General features: G+C 34.3%; 1 protein-coding gene across 1 annotated transcript; it reads right to left on the minus strand.

Moving 5' to 3' along the window:
* Positions 1-16,648: 16,648 nt before the first annotated feature.
* On the minus strand, positions 16,649-20,889 carry DEFB112 (defensin beta 112). The gene is made up of 2 exons (XM_040643425.1): positions 20,787-20,889; positions 16,649-16,809 (listed from the first exon to the last, which is right to left on the minus strand). The coding sequence occupies exons 1-2, from the start codon at positions 20,887-20,889 to the stop codon at positions 16,649-16,651; spliced, it is 264 nt and encodes an 87-aa protein (XP_040499359.1).
* Between the last annotated feature and the right edge of the window lie 6,150 nt (positions 20,890-27,039).

Genomic DNA, 27,039 nt, shown 5'->3' on the forward strand with positions numbered 1-27,039 from the left:
AAGAGACCACGACGGGGTGGGTCTATTGAAAGATTGTTTTTAAAAGTTATGCCTCCTCAAAATTTTTTGACTGTGTAGGGTTCACCATGATCTGCTTGTAGCCACTAACTCCATGGCAGAGGAAACTGGTTTTTGGACCTGCACTGCCATAGAACCAGCTCTCTGAGTGTGTATATGAAGCCACCCAAAGAGGACTGGAATGTAAATTTACCATGCACCTTCATGACAAACAATTATTTTGGCATTGTTCAAGCTTTAATATTAAATTGCATTTCTTTATTCATTACAAAGATATAAGAGCAGATGTTCTCAGCTATGAATGATGCTAGGGAATGACCTCCTTCTAGCTTCATGCATCTGTTTGTTACATTCTGTCATCCATTGTTTATAATACTTTTATATGATGACATAGAAAATGTCACAGATTCAGGGCAGAAGGAAATATTTTCCTGTTCATTACAGATCATTTTACCCTGCCCATTAAGCCTTTTGCAATTCACACCCACAGCCATGTTGCTATGGTGGGTTTTTTCTAGTTCTGGCTACTAGAGAATAGGAATAAATGAAATCTGTAATCTATCCATGGAACATGAAGTGTCCTGAGCCCTGTGGATTTAGAGTAGGGGTCAGGAAATGGCTCTCAGGCCAAACTGGCCCATTGACTGTTTTTATAAAGAAAGTGTTTGGGGAACACAGCTGCCCCTCTCCCCTTGTTTATATGTTGTCTAGGCTGCATCTCATGGCAGAGTGGAATGCAGCGGAGAGAGCTGGTGCCCATAAAGCCCAAAATATTTACTATCTGAAATTTCCCTTTACAGAAAAAGTTCCGCAACCCCTGATTTAGGCTTTTACATTAATACTACAGAGTATTTTCAGGAGAGAAAAGGACACACACCCCAAGATTACAACTTTGATTCTTATCTCTTCCTCTCTCCATCCTGAATTCCTCTTTCATCCTCCTCTATTATTACGAATTCAGCAACTACTTATTAAGAATCTACCAAATGTTAAGTTTGCCTTGAGGAGCTGTGGAAGACAAAATCAATGGGGTCTGTGCCCTTCACTTCAGTATTATCCCTTCTGTGAAAGTTTGCCTGGAAACTTTCCTGGAAACATGGCTACGTCTTCCTTTGCCTTCCCTTAGCTCTTTATTTGTTTCACTCCTTCTGCTTTTATACCATTCTATCTGGGTTAGGGGTTCTTGAAAACAGTATTCTAAGTCTTGAATAAAAAGAGGATCTGTAATGGGTGAAATTATCACAATATCTAATTTTGATTTTGTCACTCCTCTGTATTTTCTCCTTCAGGCTTAATAATTATATCTTCCTTGAAATGGATCAGAAAATTGTGAAAATCTACATAACACTATCTTGTCATGATAAGAAATACATATCAAAGTTATACAAAATTGTGATAGGCATTTGGAAATTTTACAAGAGGACAGGGAGGTTGAAATAAAAACTTCACAGGCGCCTGGGTGGCTCCGTTGGTTAAGCACCTGCCTTGGGCTCAGGTCATCCCAGGATCCTGGGATTGAGACTGGCATTGGGCTCCCTGCTGGGCAGGAAGCCTGCTTCTCCCTCTCCTGCTTCCCCCCCCACACTTATGCTCTCTCTCTCTCTCTCTGTCTGTCAAATAAATAAATAAAATCTTTTTTCAAAAAAGAAATTAAAACTTCACTTCTACACATACGGGCACAAGATAAATATTTATGGTATTGATTTTATTTAGTTTTGTTCTATCTATATGCTTTTATGAATCATAATGTGAAAGACGTTACTTGATTATATTTGGAAGCATGGCTTTCCTCTAGCTTCTATATTGCCTCTCCAAATTTTGTGGAAGAAATATGTGCCTCTACATATTACTTATACTACCAAAGACTGGGTTTGATTATAGTGAAAGTACGAGCTTGCTAAATGACTGGAAAGACATCTTTTAAAAAATGTGCATGTTTTGAAATGAAAAGAGAGTAGTTAAAAAATAAATGAGAAGAATATTTTATTTTTCCCCTGTCCTTAAAGGGACTTTAAGGAGGCATAAGCCTGCGGTATACATTTTTTTTTTTTAACCAAGTAATGGACAACCTCGTAGAGCTCTTATAAAGATGAATAGAGTCCATTCAAGTAAAACACTTAGCAAAGGAGTCAATACATGTGAATGGAAATACCACCTATTGTGCTATTCTTAATGAAAACCCCTATTAGTGACTGTGAAAGCTCAAGCGGTCATTGGGCACAGAGACGAGACTGGTAGTACTGGCTTTTGGTTCATTAAACTAAAGTGATGCAGACACAAGACTTCGAGAAGTAGAAGCATAGAAAAGCATTTACCCTGAGCACTCTTATTTAAACTCGTATTATTATTTATCCTGTAATTTAGTTTTCAGAGGATCAAACAATGAAGCATGCTTGGAATCTTCACAAAACTAGAAACTTAAGTTATCCTCACTTTATCAAACAGGGGCCCATCTTTTGGCAATTCTTTTGTTGGTGGTGGTGGTGCTGTTTTGTTTTTGGGGGGAAGGGTCAGAGGGAGAGAGAGAATCCTAAGCAGGCTCCACACCCAGCACAGAGCCCCACACTGTGCGCCACCTCAGGACCCTGAGACCATGACCTGAGCCAAAATCAAGAGTCTGCCCCTCAAGGACTGAGACACCCAGGCGCCCCTCCTGGCAATTCTTAATGTTTGATACTGTTTACCCGCAAGTCCTCCTGGAAACAATTGTATCCTTTGTATGGGTCCATGTTTGTTTCTGCTTCACTTTCCTAAAAGTTCCTTACTTTGTACCTTTCCTTTTTTTCTGCTCTATAAATTGGGGTTTCCTAAAGATTGTGTCTTCAGTTTTGCTTTTTTCTTCTATCCACATGTCCACCCAGTCATTCCATTAATATTTATTGGGCTTTTACTGTATGTCACATACTCGGCTGTCCTCTAGGAAGACCGAGAAACAAAACAGATGCTTCTGCCTTCATGGAACTTGTTCAATACCAAATCTCATTCATCCTATGTCAAGTCTTCCTTGAATACTTTTTTAAAAAGTGATTATTTCCTCCTTTGACAGCAGTATTATTTATTTTGTTTGATTTTATTTTGTTTTGTTTTATTTTATTTTATGTATGTAAGTATTGCGTATAAGCCATAGAAATTTATTTCTTACAGTTTTGGAAGCTGAGAAGTACAAGATCAAGATGGTGGTAAATTTGGCGTATGGTGAGGATGTCCTTCCAGTGTCATACATGGCTGTCTTCTTGCAGTATCTTCCCACGGCAGAAGCACAGAAGGAGCTCTGTGGGGCCCCTTTTGTAAAGGCACTAATCCCATTCATGAGGGTTTCCCCTTCTTGACCTAATTACCTCCCAAAGGCCCTACCTCCAAACACCATCACATTGGGCATTAGGTTTCAATATGTAAATTTTGGTGGAACGCGAACCGTCAGTCCATGGCAAGAACCAGGACGGTAGAAGGTGTCGGTGTCCACGGGGAATATAGCCTCATCCCGCCATTCTTAATTTGCATGCAGAGTCACCTCCAGGTGACATTAACCACAGGATGTCAAGTTAGATTTGGTTCAGATACTCACTATTGCTGAGATAAAACAATCACCCTCCTTCTTATTTCCATGGGAGTACTTTAAATGTTGGAAAAATTTCTAGTAACATCTTTAGATGTTATTCAATATACATTATCTCCTTTCCTGGAAGACTCCTCACCGAGACGTCTCAGGATACCTATAGTAGATCCCGATGTCCTTCTGCCTCTCGCTCTCTTTTGTGGTTGTTGTTGTTGTTGTTGTTGTTGTTGTTGTTAAGGTGTAATGACATATAGAATGATATCAGTTTTAGGTCTACAACATAATTATTTGATATTTATATACATTATGAAATGATCACTGTAGTAAGTCTAGTTAACATCTGTCACCATACTTAGTTACAGAAGTTTTTCCTTGTGATGACAACTTTTAAGATCTACTCTCTCAGCAACGTGCAAATAGGCAATACAGCAGTATTAGCTATAGTTATTGTGTTGTATGTTATATACCCACGACGTTTATTTTCCAATCACAATTTTGTATCTTTTGACCCTTTTTACCCATCATAGTATTTTATTTGAATCACTCATGTGGCATTTATTATATTTTAATTTGATATGGAATTCCCCTCATACACAACCCTACAAACCTCAGAAAAAGAAGAAAGACAGTGAGAATACCTGCTAGGAAATTTCTTTACAGAGAAAAAGTAAAGACATTTGTCTAGCCAGTTATATCATAAAACTATCCTTATGAAATTTCCTACTTCACTTTTGAACAGAAAGTTTAAACCCCCAAAAAGCTACAAGAAAAAATACAACAGTTAAGATTCTGTAAAAAAAAAAAAAAAAAAAAAGAAAAGAAAAGAAAAGAAAGAAAAGAAAAGAAAAGAAAAGAAAAAAGAAAAAGAAAAAGAATGTTGTTAATGTCAACCTAACCATCATGTATTGGTTAACAATAAGCCATACATCATTTTCATTGCTGTATTTTCACTTTTTCTTTTTTCTCCCATATAATGATCCCCCAAATTGTATGGTGGAAATGAATGACTATGGTTATTACATAGAATAAAACATACAGAGAAAGAGAGAGAGAGGTATTCATGAAATAAGAAAACAACATTTTAATTTGTAGGCATTCCTTAGCAAGTAGTTCTGACCACTGAGGCTTATCACTTTTGAGACCATTTGCATTCTTTTTTGAATAGTGTCGTGTGCAAAGAGCTTATAGTGAGGACAAGTCTATTTTGTTTTTATATAAAATATCATCTGTACTAATCTTAAAATGTCCCTTTTTTTTGCAGAAGACCCTAAGGGGCATTATAATTCAACTAGTAGTAGATTTAACTTACTAAAACATCAAGGTAAAAATGATACCTCAGTGATCCCATCAATCATTTATGCACATTTCAAAGACACTTCCCATTCTATCATCAAAACGTTCAAAATGCTCAATATTATGACACCTAGAAACCTAGAAGTAGAATTTACCACAGAGATTTTTTTATTGCATAGATGTACACAGTAAGGTCCAGAGAAGATGAGTGAATTATCACAGTTCTTTTTATGTATATTGATTTTAAATGTATATGATAATAAGAATGGGAATTTGCTAACAATTCAAAAGACATCCTAACCCGCTTACATATACCTTCTAAGCAGAATTATACATATAATGGCACAAAAATCTTATTCATGAAGCCCAATACTATGCTCTGATTTTTGCTGTGTTTTCTCAGAGGTATTTCTGATCCAGTCCGCATGTAAACCATGTTCCATATTTGACACACACAAAGAAAACCCAATGAATTAAGAACAGCACATGGAGGACACCATCAACTGTTAGATCAACCTGGAGTTCTACACCTCCTAGCTACCTGTTCATGTCTTACTACTTTGACTCTAATAATGTGGCTTTACCAATGTTATGAAGAAAGAGAACATACTAAGAAATGGATAAAGATCCAGGACAATGAGATGGCAGAGTCTCCCATCAGGATTTCAAGAAACCAAAACATGAAGATAGAATGAGCTGAATGCAAGTGTGCAAGATACTTGGAAAAACATGTGAATTAGTTGCTAATGGAACTGTTAAAACAAACCACTGAAAAAAGTGATACCACTTATGTGACTTCCTTGAGACTTATTAGGTGAAAGAACAGGTGAAATCCATCAAAGAATTGGGTGGCCATGTAATCAAATTGCACAAGATGGGGCCACAGAATCTGGCATGACAATCTCTGATGGGCGCACACAGGGAGATAGTGAAGACAAGAGCTCAGTCTTAGCTGGCTGGCCCATAGCCAGTGGGGTATCTTAATGAAGCACATGCATGTTTGCCTTACCTTTTCTTTTTCTGTAAGTTTTCCCAAATCATCCTCTTGTATTTCCTTGTATCATTCCTTTCAATACATGAATTTGGTATCCATCACCCCAGCCCAAATTTCATGTGTAAAACAAAAATTCTCCATTTTTAAGATTTTATTTTTAAGTAATCTCTATATCCTACATGGGACTCGAACTCACAACTTGGAGATCTAGAGTTGCAGGCTCTACCAACTGAGCAAGCCAGGTGCCCCAGAATAAAAATTCTTCTTGAATAATCCGAAGCCAATCCTCATTAGTTATTTTTCTCATTAATTTCTTCTTTTAACACCCTACACAGAACCCAGAAGATGGGATTAAAGATCAACCGTAGCTAAATGTCTCAGTGAATGTTACCCTCCGTGCTAAGTGTAATGGGAAAATCACAGAGTCAAAGAATATTGGATAATTTAAATATACTTTTTCTCTTGATTAGGATTACCAGGAGTTTATACATTTTGATTAATGTAGTTAATGAAAAAACACTACTTGCCTTTGGTGATCCTCACTCTATTGTATCTTGTCTATTTATTTAATTGATTTTTCTTCATATCTTCATTATTTCTTTCATTTTATTTTCTTGATTTATTCTATGATCCTTTCTGACTTCTTAAGTTGGATACTTAGCTCATTATTTTGAAATCTTCTCTTTCAAAACATAATCATTTATGGGTATAAAATTTCTTACACCACAAATTTTGATATGTTATGATATGTTATGCTTCCAAGAGGTAAAAGAAAGAGAATTCAGAATCTGTCATATCTTTTCACATTTGGATGGTGTCACTTAAGAAATGAACAGCCTTGGAAAAGTTAACTTCTTTTTTTTAACTTCTTTTAATTTAAGGGCTTTATCTATAAAAGAAGAACTTTCTTAACTATACTTTTCTTATAGGTGTGCTTAAGATTAAATTCAATATTTACATGTTTGTGTGCACATATGTAGTAGATCTATATCTGTTAAGGTTCCAGCCAATAATATTCAGAAGCAAATTATCTACAGTTTTAAGGAGTGTTAAAAGTCTATCAAGCAAAAAAATATTAAGTTTTTATATTATTTTAATGACTCGTCATAGCTCACTGAGAATTTTTTTTTTAGAAATTATGAAAATAAAATTCTTGAAGATTAAGTGACTTGTAAAGATTTGGGGGAATGAGTGTCAGCATTCAGATATCGGTCCCTATTTGTCTACATCAGAACCAGACCTCTTAACTGAAATGTTCTTCTCAGTAAAATCCCATACTATCTACATTTTAAGAAAAAGCAATGCAAAAAAATCTTATTCAAACTTAGCAGCATAAAGTTATTTAAGTTAGAACTATAATAGATTCAAGAAATATCTTATCATGTCAAATATAAGTAGGTTGAAAGACTGTTTTCTCACACATTTTATCCTCATTCTAGTGTTTTTTTCCTTTTTGTATTTGGTACCATATAGACTCAATAGTCTACACCAGTTACAGGATAAAGCAAATGATCTATTCCATTAGTAGTATGGCATCCAATCCTTTTGGAATTATCATAAAAAATCTCACCATCTTGGATAATAAAAATGATAAGAAAAAAAGTATATTGTATTTGCTGGTTAAATGGAGGAAAAAATCTTCAGGTCAACAAATGAGATCTATTTATAATACAAATTATTTTTGTCCTTTCCCCACTAAAAGTCGTCATTACCTCTTATGTCAATAAAAATATTTTGTGGACTCACCAGAAGAAAATAGTAAGATAAATCTAGCAAACTCATACAAGTAAGATCACCCGAAAAAAGTATAGATTTAAAAAAGAGATAAACCTTCAGAGATAACTTTTTTTTCCTTTACAGGACCCAGCTGGTTTGTGACAGAAGAGAAAGCTAATTTATCACCTACTACCTCTAGCTAGATCAAGCAGAGCCTAGGACATCATTCTGTCCTCCCACATGGATTTACCTGAGTTCAGGGATGAGAACAGGGTATCACCAAAGTTCTCTATCACTTCCTTTGCCTTGAAGCTACCAGCTGTGGACTGTCCCTCCACAGTTCCAAAGTTTTAGTGCTCACTTCCGAAATTAGATTCATGTTTCTGAAGTTCGGAAAACTGCGCTCAGAGTTTGGGGAAGTGTTTACAGACAGCAAAGGAAAGGGCTAACTATTATATTTCTCTTTGTATTTTTTCCCATTTTTCAGAGTATTAGCCTCATAGATATAAAAGACATTATTGAAAAATTAGTGTACTTTGAATATAGATTATTTTAGATAATGTGTTATCAATGTCACTCTCTTGTGTGTAGTAATGACACTGTGGTTATAAAGGAAGATATCATGGTATATAGGGGATACATGTTAAGGTATTTCATAAATTATAATGATAGCTAAATTTTACTTTCAAATACTTTTAAGAGAGTGGAAAAGAACACCACACACACACACACACACACACACACACACACACAACCTGTACCAAAACAACAACATGTTAACAATTGGTTAGATGAATCTAGGCAAAAAGGTATACAGGTATTCATTAGTAAGCCAGTCTGTAACTTTTCCTTAAGTTCTACATTTTTCAAAATAAATTTGGCAAAAACAGGTAAAGTCCTCAAACTAGTGGGTGAGTCTAGTTTTTTATTACCGTATACAATAACGCTCTACATCATATTTATAATTTTCATGTTGGCTGTCTACACTGAAATATGAGCTTCCCAAATTAGAGACTGATGCTTTCCTCTGCATTTATGTAACTTCATTTAATTTACTTTTTTAAATTTTACTTTATTTAAAGTTATTTTTAGCTTAACTAATCTATTTCTGATCAGGAAAACAAAGCTATTCTAAACAATCCATCTGGGAATTTAAAATACATAATTTTTTATACTGATAATAGAGAAGTTGAGAAACCAAACAGAACAGTCACATAATCCAAAGATTAGCACAGCAAATGACTGGTACTGTATCTAGAGTTAGGGCATAGCGAGAGAAGTTTTATGTCCAGAATCTAAAAGCTATGGCTATTCAGTAGGATCTAGAACTATGTTGGGTGTTACCTGAAGGGAAGTGGAACCATGTCCAGTGAGAATTAGCCAGTAACAGGAAATAATGCCTTGAAACAGAGAATTAGCCAGTAATTCTGTAACCAAAAGGAGAATTAGCCAGTACCAGGAAATAATGCCTTGAAACAGAGAAGGGAAAAATAATTGGGCTTTACCTATCCACCAGGCATTCTTCTTTGGGTGCTTTCAATTGTCTAAACTCACGCAGAAGAGAGGTAGCAAAGGGGTCTCAGAAAATATTGCTTATCCAAAGAAGGAAGACAACCGATTAGAAAGAAAACAGGTAATTACTACATAGTAGTTTTATTATCTCTAAACTCTTTATTGACGTACAATATACATACAGAACAGTGCATGTGTAAGTATACAGCTCATTAAATATCCACAAATTAGCTCCAGTATGTAACTGGCTCCCAGATCAAAAAGCAAAACATTACCAGGTACCTTGGAGTCTTCTTCAATATGTCTTCCAATCACTACACCCTCACTCCAAGATCCAAAATCTTGTTAACCAAAATCTTAACATCTAACAACATAGATGAGTTTGATGATGATGATGATGATAATGATGATATGATAACTTTACTTTTGAATGGAGTTATGTTCTTGCATGTATTTTTGTTGTTGTTTCATTTTTGCCCAAGATTATGTTTGTGGATTCCTCTGTATTGTGTGTGTAGGTGTTTACCATTCATTCTCATTTTCATATGGTCGTCCATTATGTGAATAGCACATTGTAGTTTTCCATCCCACTGGCAATTTGCATTGTTCTAGTTAGAAGCTTTAATGAAAAATATCGTTATGAGATTTTAGTTTATGCCTTTTGATGATGATGAAGAAGAAATGGGTTAACATTTATAAGTCACCCAGCAATGTTTAAGGGTTTCCAATAGCTACTCATCCTCACCACTATCCTCACCACTCTATGGGATGAACTTGATTGTATCTCATCTTTTCTAATTTAGCCTTTTGAGTGCATGAGCGATAATATTGTGTTGTGGAGTTAATGTGCATTTCACTAATGAAGTTGAGCATATTTTTATATATGCAATGAACAACTGAATATGTATATATCCTCACAACTCTTTATCCATTGAAAATCAGATTTTATGTCATAAAAATTTATTGATATGAGTTTTTTCTACATATTTCAGATGATTCCTTTTGGACAAATGGATGTTTAAAATCTTTTCCTGCTTCGTGGGTTGCATTTTCCCTTCCTAAATATATTTCAATGAACAGAATTTCTTAAATTGAATAGAGGGCTATTTATTAATTTTAATTAACAAATTTTGAGTGTTACTTATAATATACTTCTTACTCCAGGCCATGAAGATGCTATGTGCTTATTGTTTTATCATTCACTTTATATAAGTAATCCCCCTGCAGGTACATTCTTGAATCTATGTTGTGAATTAGAGATCAAGATAAAATGTTTTCCCATGTGGTATTCAAGTATCATTCTTTGAAAAAATAATTTTCCCTACTTCTCTGCAGTCTTACCTATGTTAAAAATCAAGTGACTCTAAGTCTACTTCTAGACTTCTATTTTGCTCTGATAGTAAATCCTTGCACCTATACCATACACACTTAATTACTATTGTTATGTATTAGGCCTTAGTGTTTAATAGAATAGTCTCTAACTTTGTTTTTTTTTCAAGATTACTTTGTCTTTTCTTGGCTTTTTGCATTTCCATACACATTTTGAATTGAATTGTCAACCTATGGAGTGGGCAGAAGTTTTCTGGAGTTTCAGTGGTAATTTCTTTGAGTCCATAGATGAATTTGGAGAAAATAAAAATATTTACAATTCAATTCTGCCATTACATGAACGGGTTATATACTTTCAATTATTTTTAAAATTTCTATGCGTATATTTTTTAGATTTCTATATCATTTCGAAAATAAGGTTTTATTATGTATGAGATGCATTTTTCATTAGAGGTATTCCTAGTTGTTTAATGCCTCTCTAAATGTTATATTTTTTTAATTTTGTTTTTAGTTTATTTCTGGTATACAGAAATATAATTTACTTTGTTTTTGTATTGACTTTGTTTAGTGATCCTGCTAAATTGACATATTAATTCTAGTGGCCTATAGATTTTTTTTAAATTTTCTAGACATATAATCATGCTGTGTGTGAACAATGACAACCTTCTTTCTTTCTTTTCACTCTTTATACTATTTGTCCTTCTTCTTAGCTTATAGCACTGGCGAAGTGCTCCAGTGTAGTGTTGTACGAAAGTCTTATTAAACTGACATTCTTAATTTGTTTCTGAACTTGGGTGAAGGTGTTCAGTATTCCACTATAAAATATGATGTTTGATGTAGGTTTTAATATAGCAAAACATTATCAGTTTAAAAATATTCCCTCAATACCAAAACAGACAAAGATACTGAAAGAAAGGAAAACTACACACCAATATCTCCCATGAACATAGATGCAAAAATCCTCAACAACATATCTGCAAATCAAATCCAACACTGTATAAAATATTATACACAATAGCGCAGAGGACAATAGGAGAAGGGAGGGAAAACTGAAGGGGAAGGAATAAGAGAGGGAGACAAACCATATGAGACTGGATTCTGGGAAACTGAGCATTGCGGAAAGGGAGGTGGGTGTGGGGATGGGATAACTCAGTGATGGGCAATAAGGAGTGCACGTGATGTGATGAGCACTTGGTGTTATACACAACTGATGAATCATTGAACACTACATCAAAAACTAATGATGTACTCTATGCTGGTTAATTGAACATAATAATAATAAAAGGAAAAAAAGAATTTAAATAAATTTTTAAAAAGAGAAAAAAATATACAGTATGACCAAGCGGGATTTTTCCCATATATGCGAGCCTGGCTCATCATTCAAGAATCAATTAATATGATATATCACATCAACAAACTAAAAAAATATCATTTGATGACATCAGTACAGGCAAAAAAGGCATTTGACAAAATCCAGCATCCATTCATGATAAAAACTCTCAGTAAACTATGAATAGAGGGGAAATTTCTCAACTTGATAAAGATTACCTACAAAATGCTACAGATGACATCATACTTAATAGTAAGAAACTCAAAGTTTTCCTACTAAAATAGAGTACAAGGCAAGGATGTCCCTTTACTACTCTTTTTCAACACCATACTAGAAACTGTAGCTAACGCAAAGAACAAGAAAAGGAAATCAAAGGTATACAGATTGGGAAGGAAGAAATAACGCTTTTTTTTAAAGGTTTTATTTATTTATTTTAGAGAGAGAGAGATAACGTGTGAGAGAGAGCACAAGCCACGAGCGGGGCAGTGGGTGGGCAGAGGGAGAAGCAGACTCCCTCCCCGAGCAGGAGGCCTGACTCGGGGCTTGATCGCAGAACCTTGGGATCATGAATTGAGATAAAGGCAGTTGGTTAACTGAGCCACCCAGCCACCCCTAAAACTTTCTTTGCAAGTGACACAATCATCTATGAAGTAAATCTGAAAGAAAGAAAGAAAAAAAAAAACCTCCTGAAATTCATAAGCAATTATATCAAGGTTGCAGAATACAAGACTAATATACAAATGTCAATCACTTTCCCATATACCCACAATTAACAAGTGGAATTTGAAATAAAAAAGAATATCATTTACATTAGCACTCCAAACATGAAATACTTTTGTACAAATCTAACAAAATATGTGAAAGATCTGTATTAGGAAACTATAAAACTCTGATGAAAGAAATCAAAGTACTAAATAAGTAGAAATCCCATGTTTGTGGATAGGAAGACAATATCATCTAGATGTCAGTTCTTCCCAATTTGCTCTATAGATTCAATTCCATCCCCATAAAAATCCCAGGAAGTTATTTTGTGGATATCCACAACCTGATTCTAAAGTTTATATGGAGAGAAAAAGACCCAGAATAGCCAGAACAGTATTGAAGAACACAGTTGGAGAAATGACACAACCTGAATTCAATACTTACTATAAAACTAGAGTAACCAAGACATTGGGGTGTTGGTGAAAAAATAGACAAATAAATCAATGGGACAGAATAGATAACCTATTAATAGACACACACAGGTAACTGATTTTTGACACAAGAGCAAAAGCAATAAAATAGAACAAAGATGGTCTTTTCAACAAATTCTGCTGGAACAACTGGACATCCACATGCTAAAAACAACAAAACAAAACAAAACACCCCCCACACAAAAAACCCTAAAAATGAGTCTAGACACCTTTCACAAAAATAACTCAAAATGAATCACAGGCCCAAATGTAAAGCACAGAACGATAAAAAATCCTAGAAGATAACATAAGAAAAAACCTAGATGATCTTGAGGATAGTGATGACTAGATATACAGCACCAAACGCATGATCCATGAAAGAAATAATAAGCTAGACTTCATTAAAATTTTTAAAAAATCTACACTGTGAAAGATAATGTTAGGAGAATAAGAAGACAAACTAGAGACTGGGAAAACATATTTGCAAAAGGCACATTTAATAAATGAATTTAAGTTGAATTTAATATTTAAAATATACAAAGAACTCCTGAAGCTCAACAATAAGCAAACAACTTGATTAAATAATTGGTCAAAAATCTTAACAGACACTTTACCAAAGAAGATATAAAGATGGCAAATGAGCATATAGAGATGTCCTGCGTTGTATCTCTTCAAGGAAATGCCCATTAAAACGAGATGCCACTCCACACTTATTAAAATGACCAAAATCTGAACATTGACAACACCAAATGTTGGTGAGGATGTGGATCAGCAGGAACTCTCATTCATGGCTGGTGGGAATGCAAACTAGCATAGCCACTTCTTTTAAAGCTTTTATTTAAATCCCAGTTAGTTAACATACAGTGTAATAGTAGTTTCAGGTGCACAATATAGTGATACGACACTTCCATACACCACCCAGCGCTCATCACAAGTGCACCGCTTCATCCCTATCATCTACTTCACCCATCTCCCCACCACCTCCCCTCTGGTTACCATCAGTTTTTTCTCTATAGTTAAGAGTCTATTTCTTGGTATGGCTCTCTTTTTTCCTTTTGCTCATTGGTTTTGTTTCCTAAGATGAGTTTCCACATACGAGTGAAATCATATGGTACTTGTCTTTCTCGGACTGACTCATTTCACTTACCATAATATACTCTAGTTTCATCCATGTTGTTGCAGATGGCAAGATTTTATTCCTTTCGATGGCCATTGTATATACATACACTATATCTTCTTTATACATTCATTGGTCAATGTATACTTGCACTCTCCATAAACTGGCTATTGCAGCCACTTCTAAGACAGCTTGGCAGTTTCTTACAAAAGTTAACATACTCTTATACAATCCAGCAATTGTGCTCTGTGGTATTTATCCAGAGGAATTGAAAACACATTTACAGCAAAACTTGCAAATGCAGGTTTATTCATAATTGCAAAAACTTGGAAGCAATCAAAATGTCTTTAAGAAAGTAAATGAATAAATAAACTGTGGTACATTCAGACAATGAAATATTATTCAGAGATAAAAAGAAATAAACTGTCAAGCTGTAAAAAGACATGGAGAAATCTTAAATGCATATTATCAAATGAAAAAAGCCAATTTGAAAAGGCTACATACTGTATGATTCCAACTATATGACATTTTATCATAAATTAATGTTGAGTAACTCCTACCAAGCAATAGGAAAGGAGGCACAATTAATAAAAACACGGGCCCAAGATCCAAACAGAAATTCACAAAATAGTATATCTAATGGCTAATGAGCATGTGAAAAAGTTTATCAACATCATTTGAGAGAAAGAAGTAAATGAAAAACCAAGATGATATACATTTACACACTCAGAAGGATGGCTAAAATTGGAATAATGGGGACCAACTAGAATTCTCATGCACTGCTTCTGGGAATATAATCTGGCATAAGTAAATACCTTGTAAAATTGTCAATTATCAGTAAAAGATAAACATAAGAATAACTTAAATTGAAACAATTCTAACCCTTAGGTAGGTATATGCCCCTGAATAATGAATGCATATGTAAATACAATTTTTAGCTCTTTATTCATAATGCCCATCTATGTTAGAATAGATACATAAGCTGTATTTTGGTATACTGTGGGATCGATGAAGTGTGCTTCAAGATTTGAATCATACCTCAAACTCAGAAGCTCCAGTAAGGCTTATTTAACTCCAGTTTGACACAGACCAGAGAACATAGCAATAAACTTACTAGCAATGTCATGTATAACTGATTAACACCCAGATGCATTTTTCAATGTCCCCAGCCACTATACATAGGATATGTTTTGTTTTAAATTTAGCTCAAAGCTGATATGTGTGCGTATCACAGCAGCATAAAAGGGCCACCAGGTATATGGTGCTGTAGCTTCAACACGCTGTTAACCTCTATACGTTTGAGTGAGTAGCTCCTTTTTCTGAATGTGGCATTAGTCTACACATTACAAGTTACATAATAAACAAGCCTGCCAGCCAAGGGGTGTGTGTGTGTGTGTGTGTGTGTGTGCTTGTGTGTGCAACTATATATGCATGTATACACACATATATGTACATATATGCATATGTGTATATATGTATATATAAGTACACGCACATATATATACACATCACATGCATGTGCATATATATGAAAAATTCTATATATGGAATGAGTGTGTGTATATATATGTGCATGTGTGTGTATATATATGATTGATCATATGCATGATGTATATGATTCTATTACAGCATTTTCCCCAGAATTTAGTACATACAAGTACATAAAAGTATATATAAGTATATATTTATATATATACATATATACACACATACACATACATATATGTAAAATTTCTATATATGGAATATGAGTGTGTATGTATGTGCATGTGTGTATGTATATATGATTGATAATATATATTATATATACGATTCTATTATAGCATTTTCCCCAGAATTTAGTACATACAAGCAAACACGCTAAGACTCCAATAACTATCAGGATAAAAATAGGATAAAAATCATCTGATGATATAAGGAATATCTTAAAAGCACAAGACAAAACAAAAAGAAGTTAATTGTAGCCATAACACCACAACATAATAACTGCAGTTACGATTATGATTATGATTCTGATTATTACTGCTACAGGGTACAAGGACTTATCTTACATCTCCTTTCTCCTTAAAGTAGTTCCCCTCTAGCCTACCCTTTGGGATATTCTTCTCAAAGGACTGGCTAATCACTTGAGTTATTTTTATTATAAGAATTCTATCAATAAACGGGAAAGGATAGCTAATATGAGAAAGTTATGAGGACTCCATAATAATTCAGGCATAACGCATACCCTCCATCTTTCTTCAGCTCTCTCCCCACTCCTATCTCTCCTCAAAGAATGCTTGATATACATCACCAATCATTTACAACATGCTTTTCACACTCAACATAGAATTGGCCCCTTAATCACATTTAACACAATAGTCCCATCGTGGACTTTTCTTCTCTACTATTTCTATTCTTAAGTTCAAAGTCCCATTCTGTATTCTACTCTTTTTTCCAAGCAGACACAATGTTCATGAATGATTCAGGCTGAAATATATTTATTTAGTTCTTTACTCATAACAGACATGTATGGACAGAAATACTAGGTCATGAATGAAGTAATAGAGGTAATGAACTAAAGAGAAGATTAGTTCATGTTTGTCCTCTTTTTGTGAATGGGTCTCTTCAATTACTCAATGCGGTCACAGTGTCTCAGGCAGCAGAGAGTTGTAGGTCTTGCACAGTATGACATCTTAAATTCTTTTTCACCACATCGATTTTTACATTGACCACTAAGCTTTATGCATGCTTCCCACCAATTAAAGACAGCATACTGCTCTTTACTTCTAGCTGAAAGAAGGCAAGAATGAATGGAATTAAAAATTCAGGTAAGAAATGCCAAGATTTAAAAGAAGACACACAAAGAAGCACAGACCACAGAGAGAAGAAAAAGGAAAGGGATTCACCGGTTTTTTCATTGGAATCCTTCTGTTCCTATGCATATCAGAGCCAGCCAAGGAAATCAGCAAGCATCCTACTCCTAAACGAGATGTCCCACCCCTACACATTTCAACTGATCAAGACATGACTCAATAAGGGATATCTGGAGAGCTAGCAACATCCTAATAGCTTCTTCTACTTCTCTTGCTCATCCCTAATGAGTATGAGTGAACCAATCTCCATCTTCTCTCTCATTTATTATTTATGGTTAGTTCTGTTCTATTGTGAATCCTTTCCTCCTCCACAAGATTTCATTGTTCATTGAAACCTGACTATAGTGTTCTAAAATACTAAAAAGTACTTTTTAAAAAAATTTTATTAAATATCTCAACTCCACTTTCACCTCCAGGAAATATTCACTTAAAAACAGATACTTCGGGAGGTTAACATAATGAATAGGAAATAAACGGAAGAGACAAACACAGCAAATGTTTCAGCAAGACTGCTAATTTTTCAGTACTACTTTCCCTTTTCTCTTACACTAAGGTTTCTGGAGCTATAGAAACTTAAAAATTTTTCATTCTTTCACTTTGCACTGTAATTCCTTTGTAACTTCAACAATCGTGAGGAATGAGGTAAGGATCTGCTGTTTCTAACGGAAGTTCTGAAATGCAGGGGAAGGTTTTCACTTATTCCCTGTATCCTCAAAAACAAAACAATAAATAAATGGTGCAGATTAACAGAGAACCAGGTTTTAGCTCAATATAATAAATAAATGCCTTTTTTTAAACATTTATAGCTTTTATAAAGATCATGAAGTATCTTGTCTTAGGAAATACATATCCATCATCTTGGATAAATATAATCAGGCCTACTGGACATACTTTAGAAGGTCAGCCAGAATGGGTGAGCCATGTCACTGATGTCTGTAGACAAGCTTTCATCCCAGAGACCTTTTAATTCTATAATTAACCAATCCCTTGTCCATCTTTTCCCAGTAAAATACTTTACAGAGGTTTTTTTATATACGTATTTTAAATAAAGCAGAAATACTACTCGCATGATATTCTCTTTATTAATCTATTGTAATTTTGAGGACCATATAGGTTATTCGCTATATGGCAAATAATGTTGCTATTAATAGTCCTGTGCTCTTTCCTGGACCATAGGTAACAGTCTTCTGTTGGGTAGACATATTCACAATGAAAATCTTAGATCATACACTATACATGTCCTCAGCTATAATAGATGGTGACAAACTGTTTTCCAAACAGTTTCACTCTCTTCAGCAGTGCATGAAAATTCTTACTATTTCATTTGCATTATCATACTTTGCATTATCAAACGATAAAAATTTTAAACATGCTTTTGAAAGTGTGGTGGTATCTTATCGTGGTTTAAATTTGCATTTTCCTGATTGCTAATGAGGATGAACACTTTATTTATTTTTAAAGGTTTTATTTATTTATTTGACAGAAAGAGAGAGCACAAGCAAGTGGAGTAGCAGGAAGAGGGAGAGGGAGAAGCAGGCTCCCTGCTGAGCAAGGAGCCTGATGCGGGACTCAATCCCAGGACACTGGCCTCATGACCTGAGCCAAAGGCAGTACCTTAACCAACAGAGCCACCCAGGCACCCTGAGGATGAACCTTTTAAAAAGGTTTGCATATCCACCTTTATAAATTACCTGTCTTTTCCCCATATTTCTATTGAATTTTCTGTTTCTTTTGGTTTATTAAAATTCTATTGTATCTGTTGTATCTATTTTAGATACAAGCATTTTGTCAGTTATATATTTTGTAATTCTGATATTCCATTCAATGGCTTAGCCCAGCTGCCATATAAGAACTGAGGGAATTTTTCATGTGAGGTGTTGATCAAGTGGTGCTATGGCCAAGAGGGAAGAATCTTAGAAGGCTGTGAGTACTAAAGCCTAGGTTTGAGAGGAAGGTGACTAGAGATAATGTACATTTTCTCTGTATATTAATGTACTTCTGTAATTAATATAAACTACATGATTTTGAAATAAAAAAAGAATAACGTAATTCTCTAAGTTCATATAAATGCAGATAAAGGTAGAGAAATATTGGTATATAAAGAGAGAAATAAAAATAGACATTTAGAGATAGAGATACAAAGATAAATCAATGTATATTACAACCAAGGTAATTTTGACTTTGAGGAGTAAAAATGCCAGCATTGCAGATTATAGACCAAAGGAAGATTCAACCTTAGAGCATATCCAGTCATAGTGAGTAAATACAATTTTTTTTTCTTTTTTATGTCATAAAGGTAGGCTTTTCCACGTATACACATTGCCAACAATATCTGATAGCCAAAAGAGTGGTATTTCTTTTGTTAACGTCTCAAAACAACAATTCAGCTGCTACTGAATATACATAATTGCAATAAAGGATGTCTCTTCTTTAAACTTACTTTCTTCCTACCATAATTGAAGTGATGTGGCATACAACAAAACTTAAACAAATAGAATAACCAAAGAACAAATTATTTTTCTATATTGTTTAAGTATTATATCATAAATCTAAGTACAGTCTGACTTGGCTAATGTTACCTCGTCTTCAAAGAATAATCCTCAAATTTGGCATTATGATCCAATATATCAGCATTTTCTTACATGCCTCTGTCCTTTTTTCTTGTTTTAAAAGTATCCTTGTCTTCTTCCTTTTTTTCCCTTTCTGCCCTCTACATATGTGCATTCCTGAAGACTATTTCTTGGTTTTCCTCTCTCCCTTTATCCATGAATCTATCCATTCATTCATTGATTCATTAAATATATCTTTTTTGTAAGATTTTATGTATTTATTTGACAGAGATAGAGACAGCCAGCGAGAGAGGGAACACAAGCAGGGGGAGTGGGAGAGGAAGAAGCAGGCTCATAGTGGAAGAGCCTGATGTGGGGCTCGATCCCAGAACGCCGGGATCACGCCCTGAGCCGAAGGCAGACGCTTAACCGCTGTGCCACTGAGGCGCCCCTCATTAAATATATCTTAATTGAGCATCTACTGTATATATCATGCACTGTGGTAGGCTTCAGCAATGATACAGTGGCCAAAAACAAAACAAAACATGACAAAAAAAAACCCACAAAAAACTTGGCCCCTGTATAAATTAACTTGACCAATGTCCTCATAACTAATTTTTTTTGAACACTGTCACAAAGACAACTCTCTTTCTTTACCTTCCCACAAAAATTTATTTGTACCACTCACGTGGTGTTTGTAACATTCTAACTTGAGAAGACACTTTGCTAAATGATATTCTAAATCATAATTGAGATAAAGACTAAAACAGAAAATAATTCCTTTTGAAATAATTCCCCAATACCTAGTCTAGACTCTTCTTGCTCAATTGCCTTTTCAATTTATCTTAATTACAGCATCCTTGGAATTAATCAGATCACCTTAATTACTCTTTCTGTGTAACAATAATATTTTGTGTATCCAAAGATATCAGGCTTATGGACAATGGACAGTGATGATTGACAAAAAGAAATTTTGCCAGCTGTCACATAAGAGGGAAACTAAGACAACCTAGAAGGCCCAGTCTGACTCGTAAGCACAGTGGCACCAACAACATCTTTTAAAATATTAAGAATGCTGGAAGCAATGATTGGACAATGTTCCCTTTTGGAAATAGTAAGAACATCTGTCTAGATAGAGTTTCATAAAAAATAAGACCCTATGACTTTAAAATGAGACTTCTTTCTCATTCTGAACACGAAATTCAACCTTCATAAAACTAGAAGTTGAAAGACAAGAAGAGTTAAGTAAATGGCAGTGGGATAGAGAACATAGGATATTTCCTCCATTTCATTTGATAGATAGTGATGAAAACTGCAAGGTAGAATTCTGCTTGTTTTATTTTACCTGGATTGTTTTTCTTTGTACCATATTTTGCTTTTTCAAATATTGTGGAAAAATTATGCTTCTCTGAGTATAGTTTCTCAAACCTTTTTCTACATATGGTCATCAATAGTGGCACAGAACTGGTAACAAGTTGGTCACAGCTCACTGCAAAAGAAAAAAAGATTACTTCAAAAGCATAAGAAATGGGTGTTTTCCAAAATAAAAACAATAGTGTATTTGCCTTTATTTAAGAGGTTTTAAAAAATGATAAACTCTTAAAAATACATCTTTCCAAAATCAGGTTGAATAAGTAAAGGAATGACTTGGCTATTAATAAGATTACCTCACATGACTATTGCAAGGAGTAATAAACTAATAAGGACAAAAGGCAGAACAGATGCTAACTATTAACATTATTACTATTAAGAAAAAAAGCATCAGTGCATATTTAAAACTATGTAATTCTAATAGTATCCCAGAAAATTTCTAGAAATAGAGAATTTTAATGAACATGTTTTAATAAACTTTTATGAAGATGATGAAGGAAAACAATTATTCTTATTTAAATTAACTCCAAATCCTTGAGTTACATTATCAGTTGAAGTTCAGTTCTCTTTTGGTGAGAAATTGTCAGCTAAAAGTTATTTATGTTGAGTGTCAGAGCAGAGTATCAGTAAGAGAATGGGTAACTATAGATTTATTTTATGGTGATCCCCTCTGATCTCAATAATGACAGATATCTTGGTGACCCAGAGAAAGTAACAAAATAAAGAAGAATTTAAATGGAAGTACATAGACGTACAGCTAGTCTTTGGACTTTTCGCAAGCCACTTAACCTCATTTAACTTCCATTATCAATACTATAAATGTGAGATGAATAATTTCCAGGCATAAATTCATTCCATTCTCAATTTTTTTCAAATCTACTAGTACATTAAATTTAGTAGAATTTGAATATTAAATAAAGACACACTTCAGTGATTGATTAAATTATGGTAGCACTATTTTTTTCAATAACGTGTGTGTGTGTGTGTGTATATATATATATATACACATATATATATATGATATATGTAAAATCTCATGAAATCAACGTGAATTGCAGACTTTACTAGTGAATTGTCCCTGAAAAATTATTCAAATATTTTCTCCATCTAGGGGCTATAAATAAATATAATACAGTCTTGCCAATAGTATTAATATAATGATTATATAATGTGAATGATATTTATTTTAAAAAATCCTGACCACCACCCCACTTAGTGCTGACCCCTGTGGCAATAACATTCATGTTACCTGGTGAAATGAAGACACCAAAGGACAAAACAGAGAAAGAAAGAAGGTTCTTCATTGTAAATGATGTCTTACAGGAAAACAGCTCACAGATCTCTGTCTTAATGTAGGTATTGTTGGAATAAGAAAGAAAAAAAAATCCTTTCACTTATAGAACTCGTCTGCACAGTCTTGATTACTGAGGCTTATTAAGAAGAGCATTTCCATGCTTGGTTGAATGTTCAAAGAGATATTGGCTAGACAAAGTTGGTGTATTGCCACAGAAAAATGCCATCTACTGATTTCTCTTGAGGCTAGTTTCTCTAAGAAACTTTAACGGTTACAAGATTATGGGTATAAATTGGTAAGTGACCAAGGTTGAAAATAACCCTGCAATAATTCACGTGACATTGCAGAAGTATGTGTTTTATATAACCACATTTATCATTTTAATGTCCCCAATATAAGAATCTCAGTGTAATGAGAAATCCAAAACAGAATTTTAGACTGATATTACTAAGGATATTTAATTTTACACATGAAAGTACTGAGATCTAGAGTGGTCAGGTGATTTCATAATCTATAAACATTTTTATTTAAAATATATATTAACATAAACAATAACCCCATACTGACTTGTTTGAAAATTATCTTATCAAGCTTCCTTGTACCCTAAAGAAAGGTCTATCCCCTCAAGTAAGTTTTATGAATTTCAATGCATAAGTATCCTATGTTAAAAAGTCAAAGTGCATTTCTATTTTTTTTTGATGTAGCATGGAGTTATTTCTGAGATCATCCATAAATTTTCCATGGTTTATTATTACAGATACTGGAGAAGAGCAGCTGAAATTGTTCCTGAGATCCCACAAGTAGACATTAAGAGCAACAGTCCATTGATTCTCTCTTACTACACCAAAGAAGGCACTAAGGATCTGGGGATAAAGGGTCCCAGTGAACATTAGCCATCCTTATTCTACATCAATAGAGGTGTTTGCTATCAAAGCATGCATACTTAGAATCTTAGCAAAACTTTCTGAACAAAGTAATAGAGATATGTCCAAGGATTGTTTCCTTCTATAGCCAATTTCTTCACTCTGTAAAATCTGAAATTAAAATGATGGATTTCTATTGAAAGTTAAGAACTTGGTGGGGAGTCCAAGATTGAGAATTCTGTCATCAACTGACATAGAGGAAGGCCATTTAAGACTGTCTCTGCATAAGATGAATTCAACAGAAATTAATCAAATACCTATTAATGTGCCTATTAATGCTCTGGTTACTGTAGTATAACTGTGAAGAAGACAGTGTATTTGACTGTTGTGGATGAGAATAAGTATTGAGTCATTACAACTAAATTTCAAATTCTATTAAAAATAAATTATGGGGTACCTTCTCTGTTATCAAAACTCCTGTGAATAAACCCTAAGAAAAGAGCAAAGAAAGGTCTCTCTTTGATTTTCTATTCTATTCCTTTCCAAAGGTAGGACAAAGGTGCAATATTGTTACCTCCAGGGACTGTAGCCAATTAGAAATTTATTTTGGATATTTCATTTAGTGAATCTTAAGGAAAAAAAAATAGCAAAATGAAGATATTACTGCCGACTCATTTAGGGTAATTTGTGACTCTAATCCCATGGAGAACATGGAAACCACTCCCTTTTCTTAAGCAAGTAAGCACCATCTCAGCCTTTCACTCTGGATGCCCAACACATTAAACTCAGAATTTACCTCATGAAGCAGAACTAGACTATTCTTTTCAACAATTATTTGAACATGAGAGTACATATCATTTAAATAGTTTTTGTTTTACAGGTACAAAGAATTTTAAACTGTAGACAACTGAATAATTTAGGAACGCTTGGATTCATTGATTGCCATTCTGTGGTCACTTTGTAGTCATTCCAGATATTTAGGAAATCTAAAAAAAGACCTTGTCACTGCCTTGAGGAACTCAAATTATTTTTGAAAAGATATGCAAAGAAATATATGACAAATCAATAGGGTAAATGTAATAAAAGTTGTATGAAAACAATTTTTATGTGTGTTCTGAGTGTAGTTTTTTCTCTCCAATATCACAAAGTTCAACATGGAAGATTGCATATTACAATGTTTCTGGATTAGGCATTTTGTGGATCTAATCAGAAAAACCTAAAAAAAATTTTTAAAGCAAAAATGAGTGCACTGAGTCCATGGAAGACAGCATTTAAGACAGTTTCATTTTCTCTTCATTTCCTAATTTCCTTATTAAATTATAGAGAACAATTTATTACTCCAATTAGTGGCCCAGGGTCTGCAGCATTCACGTTTATCAAAAACCACACCATCTTGGATAGTAAAAATGTACAAAAGGTGCATATTTTGTCAATCCAATCAATTGGCAATGGCTACCTAGACTGCTGAGCTAAAAAGGATTCTAAGGCCAATTCTATGTTCAGTGGGAAAGAGTTTTGTAACTAAATGGTGATGTATACTAAACATTCCAGGCAAGGAGAGCTGCTAAAGAAATATCACACATTTATTGTCTCCAAACTAATGATATGAAATATATAAGATCGTAAAACCTTTGTAACTTTTACATATGTTATTTTCTTTGTTTGTCTGTGATTATTGGTAAAACGTCTAAAAGAACTGAGGGCCTCAGAGGGGAGGGGGGTGGGGGAATGGGATAGGCTGGTGATGGGTAGTAAGGAGGGCACGTATTGCATGGTGCACTGGGTGTTATACGCAACTAATGAATCATCAAACTTCACATCGGAAACCGGGGATGTACTGTATGGTGACTAACATAATATAATAAAAAATCATTAAAAAAAAAAAGAAGAAAAGCAATGTAAATTCTAGTATTTAAAGCAAACGGTTTTACAGGTCTTTTAAGGAGTGTAATCCTGAGGGGGTAAGCAGTGAGAAACTCCTTCACGGAGAAAACGAATAGATGAGAAGGAAAGAAAAGAAAGAATGGAAAACTTTTCTGTACATCAAAAGTAACCTTATCACTTAGTCTATAAAAATTCTAATAATCCCAAACATTTAATTACTTTAATTCATTGTTAGAAATGTGCTCTTTGTCCTATACCAAAATCTTGCTACACTGTCATTTGATATCTCTTAAAATTGAAATAAGCATTACTCACATAGGCATATATATGCAATCTATTCACCAGACCTACCCTAGCGATTTTCTCTCAATTCTCTCTAAAATGGAAATCAGCAAATCTTTTCCTCCCTGCTCCTATGTTTGAGCTTAGAGCTTCTCCCTTCCTTCTGATCCCCTCCTTCCGATATCTTTTTCTAGATCTTAATCCTAGGGAGGTAACCCCCTAAACTTAATAGTTACTTGAAACTATAAATGCTTAATTTTCTAGTCAGTAGCAGTTGGGTTATTATTATTATTATTATTATTATTCTCACATGTCTATTAATCTAAGTGTAAATGTCCCATTGGGGAGCTCACAAAAAATAGTCACTACAATTAAAACAAGATATCTTATCTGAAGATTTATATTTGTTTCAGACTTTTATTCATGGGTTAATTAATTTTTCCACATAGTTTCTTCAGTATGAATGTCCTTCCAACTCTTATTCCATTGGCTAATTCCAATTATGGCTTTCTTCTCAACACAGGTGCCATGTTTTTATCAGCAATCATCATGACTACACTGGATTAGGTTCAACTCACCTTTAAATTATCTCTTCTTCTCTCCTTCTCTCTCCTGATTAGATATTGAGTTATTCAAGTTCTTGTAGAAATTACATTCATCTTCATATCTAAGTGGGTCTAGCTCAGTCCTACTATTTAATAGATAGTTAGCAAGCATAATTCTAATTGACTTCTAAGAGTTGCACTTCTGCTTTTTTATTTGCAAGACTTGAATTTTGAAAAAAAATACATTACAAGTTACCTAAAATAAATATTGTTCAATTGCTCAACATCATCTACCACATAAACATTTTTAACACCCTCATCCTTACTCGAGAATACTGGGGAGTTCACTTGTTTTGCCTTAATTTTATTATTTTGCTGTTATTTCTATGCATTTTGAATAAAACATGGTTCAAATTAACTTCTAAAAATGTAAGAAGTATCAAATTGGCATTTTTGATTGGGAATTGTAAGGAACAGAAAACTTGGTGAGAGAGTTTCAGGAAGAATACTATGGACCTCAAAGTGGTGGTGAGGGCAACTGGGGAAGAGTGAGGTACAGGGCAAAAGGTCATTCCTCGGGGCGCCTGGGTGGCACAGCGGTTAAGCGTCTGCCTTTGGCTCAGGGCGTGATCCTGGCGTTATGGGATCGAGCCCCACATCAGGCTCTTCAGCTATGAGCCTGCTTCTTCCTCTCCCACTCCTCCTGCTTGCGTTCCCTCTCTCGCTGGCTGTCTCTATCTCTGTCAAATAAATAAATAAAATCTTTAAAAAAAAAAAAAAAAAAAGGTCATTCCTCACTCCTTCTTAAACTCATCTCATTCAATTTATCCTAAGAAAGTACTGTGAGGAAGTTGTTCAAAGTCCCTGACTCTTAGGGAAAGCATAGATATATCAAGTGTCCTCGTTCCCATTTTGTTTCCTCACTTCTTACTCCCTTTTTTTGCTCCCTGTCTCACATTTGGGTTTGACAAATTGTAAGTAAAATAAAACTCCAAACAAGTAGTGGTTTTTCTTCTCTTTTCAATTATCCGTATACCAATCATTCTCCTAATCAGCTCTGCCCTATTCATGAGAAATATCTGAATATCCACATCTAGTGCCCCAAGTCTGGTGGATCTAAATTGTCTCATTAAGTCACCTTCTTAAAACAAAATAAGAGAAACTAGTAAGACTTGCCTTTCAGAATTAGATTTTCTTCCATACTTTGGTCCACCTATGGGGCAATATTATTTCTACAGCTAATTTCATAGCAAATAGAAAGTTGTGTTTCTGCAATACCTTCCATGTAATTGATTCTGCCATTCTTATTTATTCTGCCTTGAAAAGGAGAACTGAACTACAGAGATTTCATGTTTATGT

This window comes from Ursus maritimus, unplaced genomic scaffold (genome assembly GCF_017311325.1).
Source record: "Ursus maritimus isolate PB19 unplaced genomic scaffold, ASM1731132v1 scaffold_29, whole genome shotgun sequence".
Lineage (NCBI taxonomy): Eukaryota > Metazoa > Chordata > Mammalia > Carnivora > Ursidae > Ursus > Ursus maritimus.

What these genes read in the sequence shown, in the direction of transcription:
- DEFB112 (XM_040643425.1), bottom strand. Translation starts at nt 20,889, where the DNA reads ATGACCATATGTAGAAAAAGGTTTGAGAAACTATACTCAGAGAAGCAT. An exon ending in TACAAAGAAAAACAATCCAG is followed by an intron (nt 16,810 to 20,786) that starts GTAAAATAAAAC and finishes GCCTTCTTTCAG; the next exon opens with CTAGAAGTAAAGAGCAGTAT.